General features: G+C 37.8%; 1 protein-coding gene across 6 annotated transcripts in view; it reads left to right on the top strand.

The window, feature by feature from the left end:
• The first annotated feature begins 1,990 nt into the window (after positions 1-1,990).
• LOC111872698 (gastrula zinc finger protein XlCGF49.1) overlaps positions 1,991-9,659 on the top strand; it is a 38,181-nt gene continuing 30,512 nt past the window's right edge. For 2 of the 6 annotated variants that reach the window (XM_033754801.1, XM_033754798.1), the window contains exons 1-2: positions 2,020-2,381; positions 4,478-4,645. In XM_033754801.1, coding sequence (XP_033610692.1) covers positions 2,259-2,381; positions 4,478-4,645 — 291 coding nt within the window. In that variant the 5' untranslated portion in view covers positions 2,020-2,258. Of the gene's footprint in view, positions 2,382-4,477; positions 4,646-9,659 lie in introns of all 6 variants that reach the window. The other 4 variants (XM_033754797.1, XM_023866834.2, XM_033754799.1 and 1 more) reach the window with 4 other exon arrangements.

Below are 9,659 nucleotides of genomic sequence, written 5' to 3'. Positions count from 1 at the left end.
TACATTATAAAATATTAAAATTCATAACAAAAACAGACATCATACATACTACCACACTTACAACAAGCAAGTCTCGACAATATATAATTCACGCGCACAGACTATTTATTAACTCTTTAACTTTTGAGCCCCTTCATGCTCAACAAATTCATAAATAAAGTAAAATACGTCACTTTGCAAATATTTTTGTAAAACTAAACTATATTGCTTTTTATCATTTTTTAAAACTGTGATATTTGACAGCAGAGTGTTAAATAGCTTGATGCCTGACTAATACACCCCTCTCTGATAGGATGATAAATGTCTTGAATGTATGTGAAGGTGGTCATTCCTTCTGGTACCAATCATATACAGAGTTATTGGTTTGAAACTTATCCAAATTAACAAAAAATGTCATCAATGAAAGCAAAATATACACATGGGATTGGTAGTATGTCAAGCTTTTAAAATAGATCTCTACATGTATGAGTTGGGCCCACTCCAATCATTATTCTTATTATTTTCTTTTGTATAACAAAGACCTTATAACTGTCTGATGTATTTCCCAAATATATTGTAACGTGTTTCGTGCCGTTCGGATTGTTAATTGGTTTATTTAACAACCTACAAGTATCAGCTACAATTGATTATAACACTTTTGCGGGGTTTCACACTTTATAACCCTATCTGCAATAATCTGTTCACACTGTTCTCAGTAGTTTACACATATTCACAGTACAGGAGCTGTATATTTAACTGTATTACACACTCCCAATTACACAATTACACATGCATCCGGTTCTTCTTTTAGCGACTGCTGCTAGATTCCAACTCTGTCACTCCTGATCACACACTGACTCTCGCTTGCTGCTAAGCCGGCTTTTATTCTGTTCGCTCTTGCCAGTTGCCCGTGTCAACAGCGGTGTTGTGTGCAAGGTCACAGTAGGAAGCTGTGCCATGTCACAGTGCGGGGGGGGCAGAGCGCCGACTCACCCGCCACACCACTGCGGCCAGAGCCTCCACGCCACCACTGGGAAGGGAAGGGGCGTCCTCCAATGCACAACACGTCACAATATTATTCCACATTTCACCAATGAATGATAATATGCATAATATACAGTTTTAAGACTATTTATGTTTAATATATAGGACAATTTTCTCATTAGAAAACAAACTGTGCTCAACTTGTGAAGCAAAAAATCGATATGTCCCTTACAAGTCGGATGATTGTCCAGCTGCAAAACGAGAAATTTTATCATTTCTACTTCTTTCAGCTTTTTGTTAAAAAACAATGTATATAGAGGGTAGCTCGTAGCTGCTTTTGGGGTGAATTTTATAATTTTTGTTTTATCCAGATTTAACACTAATTGATTATTTTGAAACCACATAAACATGTGATTGAAAACAACATCCAATATTATTTTTAAATTATAGTAGTCTTTAGCTGTGCAAAGAATAATTGTGTCATCTGCAAACATAATAACTTCTGAAATTTTACTTATTTCAAGGGGGAAATCCTTTATGTAAATATTAAAGAGTAAGGGTCCCAGCACTGATCCCTGAGGCACACCACATCCAACAATTTCCCAGTTTAAATAATATTTATTATTTATATAATTTAATTCCACTCTGTGCCTCCTCTATTGGAGGTAAGATTTAAACCATTGCAATAATACACCCAGCACTCCATAGTACTGCGGTTTCATTAATAGAAGATCATGATTAAAGCAGTCAAAGGCCTTGGCTATGTCACAAAATATACCAGTTACATATACCATATACCAGTTACCTTAATAATTGCATATTTTAATCTTACTAGATATAGACCCATGGTTATGACTATGCTACTTATGATTGTCACACTGGGAAAAGTGATACAAGTGAAAACAGTAAGTAGATGGTGTAATGAGACTGAGTACACTATGCAACATGTGTATAAATGACGCCCCCCCCCCCAAGTATGTGGTGTTTTTCTAGCCCTTTTTGCCGAAGACGCTTGTTTGTATGCGACGTACCTCAAGAAGTGATTTGTTGTCAGAAGACTGAGAACCATATTTGTATTTAGCGGTATTTAGATGTTTCCTGTTCTGCGCCCCGTCACTGTCCGTGGCTGCATTTATGGTGAACGCTGCTGATTCTTTTGTTGTGTAGTTATTTATTCGTTGGTGTTAACTGTTGGTGATGTTTGACCGTGGATTGGCTGATAGTAAATTTCCAAACCTATGTTTGAGGTAAATTCTAATATACGGAGGCCCTGACGAAACAATAGAGTTTGAAACATGTCATTGAATTTCGGAAGTATTTGTCGGCTATGCATGACGCAGACTAATACTATGTTGCCTTTGTTCAGTGAAGACTGTGTTCTTCAAAACCGAATAATGGCTGTAGTGTCAGTTATAAAGGTAAGTGCATTGTGATTACTTATAGTAAGTATCATTTTGCGTATGGTTTGTGCAGTGGGCTATGAATTTGGTTTGAGTAATATGATATTTAACGTCGCCCTTTTAGAGCAGAGGTTATGCAGTATCATGTGAGGTGGGAAGTTGATTGTTAAATAGTTGAGAAGGTAAGATTTTTGGAGCAAAGTGTAACGGTTAATGTTGAAGTATTGGCCCGAGATTCGCCGGTAGGGAGGGAAGACAGTCACACGAAACCACTTGATTGCCGATTATTCAGTTGAGATGAAACCACATTCTTTTCAGATAGAAGTCTGAAAACCGTTACCACTGCTGTAGTTTACTAATATTTATGAATAGTGTACAGACTTTGTACGAGTGTAGGGACAGAACTAGTGATAAAAACTGTAAGTGATTTTTATATGTTCATTTTATGAAACATAGGCAATATCTGACGTTCTATACATTAGAAAGTTTCCACCCCGATACTACTGAGCAGATTTTGAAGGAATTTGGTGTCAGATATGTGTATTCTAACAGTTATTGGGTAAATTTAATTTTGGTTTAATTATGCCACATAATTTCTACTGTACTAAGTAACTCAGCAGTCAAGTATAGTTAGTATGGCAGCTGGCCTCTGAGCTGGATAACCAAGAAATCAAGATCGCTTCCTAGCAAAGGGAAGAGATTTTTATTTTCTTCATCACACAGTAGTGTAATTGGTTGAGGTACCGTACTACAAGCTGGAAGTTCGCGCATTCGAGTCCTGATGAGGTGGCTTATTTCAATTTAGCTAATCCTTCCAACTGCACTATGGCCCTGGAGTGGACTCAGCTTCTAACAGAAATGAGTACCAGGAATCTTTCTTGGGGGGTAAAGGGAGGCCGGTGCGTAAAGCTGACAAACTTACCACCATTTGTGAGATTGTTGTTTAGAGAAAATGTGGGATCCTTGCTGTCTCACAACCCTCTGGGCCTTCACAGTATGTTACAAGGATAGCTTTACCTTTTTCCTTTTTTTTTTTACCTTGGAGACCAACCCACCTACCCTTCTTAGCAGTGAGTATCAGAATCTGTTTCCCTGGGGAAATGGTATTAGGTACCTCAAGCTAGTGCTAAGATTAAAAGTGATGGAGCTGTACGTCCTCTCCCCTGTGTTTTTTCATGGTATGGTGCTTGATTAAGCACAGGGACTTTATGTAAGTAACTTGATGTAACAGTGTCCCTGAGAAACCAATAGTCAAGAAATTACCTGCTTTTTAAAAAGCCCACGAGCTTAGTCCCTAGACTTTGTTCTGAGCCAAGATGAATATAGGCAACATCTACAAACTTCATTTCTATAATATTCATTTCAATATTATCCTCACTTCTCTGCATAGTTCTCCTGGGTGATTGCTTCATCTTGCTTCAGGTGTTTGAACAAATGCTTTGTGTGCATTTCTTATATTTTCCATGTGTGTTAATGCCCCATCAATATAATCTACTATTTGATCATCCTAGTAGTATTTTCTGAAGAATATAAATTATAGAACTTCTCAGCATGCAGTTTTATGAGTCTCCTATGTTCAGATATTCTCGAACACTGTCAGCCAGCATCTTATATTACATGCTCTGTCTTTTGAAGCATTGAAATTTAATGTAGGAATTGAGGTTGTACAACAGTGGTTATCAGGAGTCCTGTCTTCTGGGATAAAACACCATATAGCACATTGCTTGCTACTTGCTTCATGCTGGCTTAATTTTTGACACTGAAAATGGAGGCAATTTGTTCCTCCAAAACATTGGTTGACTTGCAATAAACTGCACAGTGTTATATCCCAGAAGACAGGATTCTGTTGAAATTTGACTTTATCCAATTTCTCAGAGAGAAAACAAAATTATCGTTATACATGGAAGTGGTACATGATGTTGACCATTTTAAGTTTTGTAAATTTTATATGAATTATTTAATGTAGTGTGTAATTAACAAAATATGAATGAAAATGATTTATGCCTGAATATACTGTAACATCTGTGTTGTTAAGCTTTGAACACTAATGAGGGATGCATGTAATACAATTATATAATTTCACACAATATAAAAATGTTTTGTTTGTATTGCAGCTCCATGTAGACGATGGTTTGCCTTCACAGGTTTGCCAGCAATGTGTACACCAAGTGAATAATGCCTATAATTTTAAACTGCTGTGTGAGAGCTCTGATTTTGCATTACGGCAGTACCTAAGTACTGGGCAGTCAGAAAACCAGCCATATCAGACTTCTTCACCTGTGGTAATCATTATTTATCTTGTGTATGTTAAAGAAATTTGGATAGTTTCTCTTATTCATTAAGAAACAATGGAAAGTAAGGGGACTACTCTCACTTACTAAGTGTATATATGAAATTGGAACTGTCTTAGATTATCTGCATACATTAGAGAAGTTGCAGCAAGAAATCAATTCTGTAACTATTCTTGCGCGTTATGATGTATGCTTTAACCTTTAACATACGGACTTTTAAATTGCCAGCAACCCTGTACAGCTGGAATTTTTTAATCACCCTAATTAATTAACATTGCAAACTTTCAGAAAAAAAATGCATATTTTCCGTTCTATCCAACATAGAAATGTGAACTAAAAAGAACCTGAAAGACAATAAAATTTTCTACATATACGCAAAAGAGCAAGTTTTACAAATGAAAATTAACTGTGATTATTTTGTCATGAAATGCAAAATATGATCTTTATTATATATATATGTTATGAAATTCAAAAGGATTTACCCGTTGTTTTTTCTTGAACCTTGAATCATGGTGATATTGTAAATATACTCGCACTATATAGAATAACATTTTGTTCAGACTGTATGCGAATTTGAACTGCGTCACCTCACAGTTTACGATACCTCACACTCTGACACGCGTGTGCTACTTCCCAAAGCAGTCCACCACACATAGCCCAACATCACACTTTTTACATTAGTAGAGCATGCTGCTTCAGTTTTTCTTATTTTGAGAACAAACACGGCAACGTCTATGTTTCCCTTTGGTTGGCCAGTGTTGTGAATGTTTCACCTCCAGTCGACTCAGTTGGGCCCCAGATGAACTTGGCCTCCCCCCGAGAAACGCCACTGACCGTGATATTTGCCTCATGCGAATGAAGAATCAAATCCCGCGCCAATATTTCTCGGAATTTTTTGTGTGTCATTTTTCCACCACATGACTTGTGTAATAGATATGCATTTAGAATAGTCATATCTAGAAGGTGGAAAAACAATTTCTTCGTCCACTTCCATGTCCTCCGAGCAATGCCATAACTGTTTACCATCCTGTCAGATTTATCCACAAAGCCCATGTGTGCATTGTAGTCTTCAGTTACATGGGGTTTGACAGCATGGCCAGATTCATCTCGGAAGTTGCCATCCAATGGAGGAGGGTGCATATTCGTGAGAACATACATGTCATGCTTGTCTTTCCAATGAACAACACCTAGATGTCCTTTGACTCTTGTAACAATATCCCCTTTTTTCAATTTCATTGACTTGGGCTGAATTTCTTGTGGCATTCCATGCCTATCATTGCGAACGGTTCCACACAGATTTATTTTCCTGTCTAAAGGATCATCAAATAATGCAGGAGAACTGAAATAATTGTCCATGTAAATTTTGTGTCCCAAGCCTTCTACTCTTCAAATTAGCTGGAGAATAATGCCATGTGTTGATGTAATTTCTTCTGTAGCAAGTTGCCTTTGTTTGCCTAAATAAACTATCATGTCATAAGTATAGCCAAGAAAATTGCAAAGCTTGTAAATTTTTATACCAAATCTTTTGCATTCTTTGGGATGTCTGACGAAAAATCACTCTTCCTTTGAAGAGCACTATATCTTCAACAGCAAGACGTTCTGATGGATTGTAAAGTTCATAAAATTTGTTGTTCAGATAATCAAAAATCTTTCTAATTTTCCAGAGCCTATCATACTCTGAGTCATCTCAATTTGGAGGAGTTTCATTATTTTCAAAATGCAGGAATCTCAAAATGTGTAAGAAACGGTCTTGTACCATGGTGTTACGGTAGAATGGAGTGTAGTATTGCTCATCTCTTGACCAATAATCTTTGAGGGTGTCCCGTTGATCATGGCCCATTTGAATTATTATTGCAAAAAATTTATACATTTCTTCAATTGTAACATCAGACGGTTGAACAGAAGGGCCTGGAGCATCTTGGCACACCATAAATTGGTGGAAATATCTATTGGTTTCTTGTAACAAGATTTGGAATATTGCCTGGAAAAAACAAAGTGAAAATGGAAAAAGGAGGGGACTGTGGATTTATATTGGGAGCAGCTGATCTGTTGATTCCACTCAGGGGACCAGTGAAGTCTAGTACCTTTGGTGAATCCTCAGGTCTTCTATCACGAAACCTAATTTCCGTTTCCTCTGCCTCATTACCTGATGATGATGATGACATATTTTCGCGAAGTTCGATGAACTCATTGAGTTCTTCTAACTCATCAGATTCCTCTTCCATCAATATTTCCTCCAGTTCTTCTGTATCAAGAAGTTTTGAATATCGGGCATGTTTTTGAGCTTCCATCTAGGGGAAGGGGGGTTTCCAGATAAATTGAATAAATTAATTTCATTGACAAAGCGAGACTCTCACCTGTTAGTAATACTCGCAAAATAGTGATGCAAAGTAATTATAATATTGGTTGAAAAGAGTGCCAGTGTGACACTGATTCTGAAAGTCACAGTGACGAAGATGCCTTTTATTCACAAATTAATACTGGCTCAGTGGGTTTATACCTCTTCCGAGACACAAAATAAAAATAATATACAAAGAAATATATGACAGTCTGACACTAACTTTTTAACTGATAAAGAAATAATAGACAATCCGACACTGACTTCCTAACTGATAATTCGCCATGAAAAGCAATCCTTGAAAATGTCACACTTCCTTGAAAGCTCTGGAAGCACTGATCTGCAAGCACCGATGAATATTTCATCTTCAGTTCTCAGAACAAAGGTGGGCTATATTTGGCTGACCAAGTCATAAACAGTCATATCTAAATGTAAATAGTATCGAAACCAGTACCCTGATAAACGATTTCATTCTTCAGAGCTAACAAATGAACTCTTCTGACATAAACTTGCGTGGGTTTGTTTTGGTTTCAAACCCAAGGCAAACTGTCAGCAATCCCAAAGAGTGCACGTGTCCTGCCACATATATATATGACATTCGGCCAACTTGGGTTGCTGCTTGCATCATATATGTCTGACATTTGGCGATTAAAGGTTAATGTCTTTGTTATACTGTCACATGTTTAGGTGACTGAGACGCAGATTTGGATTTGTAGTTGGATTTGTTAACAATTACATTTTGTAACTGCAAATAATTTTATGGTCTTGCTAATTTACACAATTTACAGTCACTCCACACTAATCTTCTCAGTCTGTTTCCACCAGTCTTCATGGATTTATAACATCATCATCATCAGTAATCTGTCAAGACGACAGGTCCACAGTCTCTTCCAAAACAATTCCTCCACTTAATGCGATCTAGAGCTTTCTCCTTCAAATGACAGTATCCTCTTCTGTCCCCAAGGTCATCCAGCATCTTCTTACGTCTTCTTCCTCGTCTTCTTGTCACTTCTATCCGCCCATCTATCTTTCCTTCGATAACTTGGAACTATAAAATTCTCATTGAACCACACACTCCCAATATCACTGCACTATAGCACTCATAAAGCCTTCAAATCACACATCAAATCTTCACAGGTTGACCTCTTGTACTCTCCTGTGCTCCTTGTTCGAATTCACTCTGCCGGCATAAGACTGAATTTTGTCACTGTCACTAAAAGATCGAAAACCTCTTACGTTTGTAACTGTCGTTATATAGCCTTCGCATGGACCATGCACATAAAAAATAGTTCTATTGTTGCATGAGGAAGATCACATAGAGAACAAGTCACATGGTTCCTAGCCAACATCTTCATTGATGTGCTGTTCCCTAACAGCGCGCAATAACATTCCTCCACTGAGACGCCTTCCATTGTTGCCTTGTGTATATTCAATCATGTGGTGTTTATCAGTTCACTACCCAGCAACGCTCTGGCCATCCACGTTACAGTACTTTTGATCATTGTGCTAGTTGTGGGCAGAAAAAAAAACAAATTATTTAAGGACTGAGATAATCTAAATATATCTTGTTTTCAGCTCATACATTTTGTATCATGCAGTACTGATGCTAGTATGGTATGCCACAAAGTTTACTCGCTTTCTTTTTTGTTACTCATTTAAAATTGCTGGCTGCAGTATCATCAAATGTCTGAGTATTTTGGAAAGAAACTACAGCTTCTTGGGCTGCAGGGACACTCAACGACTTACATTGTCTCACACTGCATGCACTCAAGACTTGTGGCATAGCCAGTACTCATGGTCTCTTATCCCATCACGAAAGGCTTTGCCTGCTCTCCTACGACCATGGTCTTCATTTAATGCAAGAAAGGCACAGTGGGTCACCTGTTTAGTAGTGAGGACAAACTCCTGCAGGGAAACACATTGTCTTATGTCCATGTTTTCGGTTGATTGTGGCACCATATGGCCAGATGCTGGTTCCAAAATTGGCTGTCATTTGCCCCTGTAATTTCCTCATACATTTCTCCTTTAGGGACTTCATGTAGAACCTTGGAACTAGCCCTGCAGGGTGGCAGGCATGTGCATGGCTTTTACGCCTTCTGTCTTTTCTTGATTGGCATGCATAATTTATAACCAGGTTTCTGTCATGACCTTCATTCCTTCTCAGTGGGCTTTCATTCTGGCTCATCTGTTCTTGATCAGCATTCATTCCAGCCTGCAGGCATTCAGTTATTTGATCTATTTTTGTAGTATGATGGTATAGCTATCCAGTACAGTCTTCAGTCCTGTAATTCAGTTAATCCCACTTTTCACACTGGTTGTCACGTGTTAGTGAATAGACACAGGGTTGGGATTGGTAATTGGATTCATTGAATTTTTGTAACTTGTAACTACAGGTACTGTAACAGTTTTGTGGATCTACACACACTACAGAACACTTTTCCAAACATTAAAGTGTCTCTGTCTTTACCAAGTGTTGCTAGATCGTGGCTCTGACAATGAGTATTCCTCTGCTTATGTGCTCATATTGTCTTCTGCATTCCATCTCACAACTAATTCATGACCTCCTAGCCATGACTGTTTCCTCTCAACTGCAAATAATTTTGTGTGTTAATTTATGATGTCATTTGTAGTAGGTCTTATGTTGCATGCATATCCATTGTCGCAAGC

Source organism: Cryptotermes secundus, unplaced genomic scaffold (assembly GCF_002891405.2).
Source record: "Cryptotermes secundus unplaced genomic scaffold, Csec_1.0 scaffold374, whole genome shotgun sequence".
NCBI classification, from domain to species: domain Eukaryota; kingdom Metazoa; phylum Arthropoda; class Insecta; order Blattodea; family Kalotermitidae; genus Cryptotermes; species Cryptotermes secundus.
Note: the sequence above shows the minus strand (reverse complement) of the source record. Positions and strands in the feature narration are given on the sequence as shown.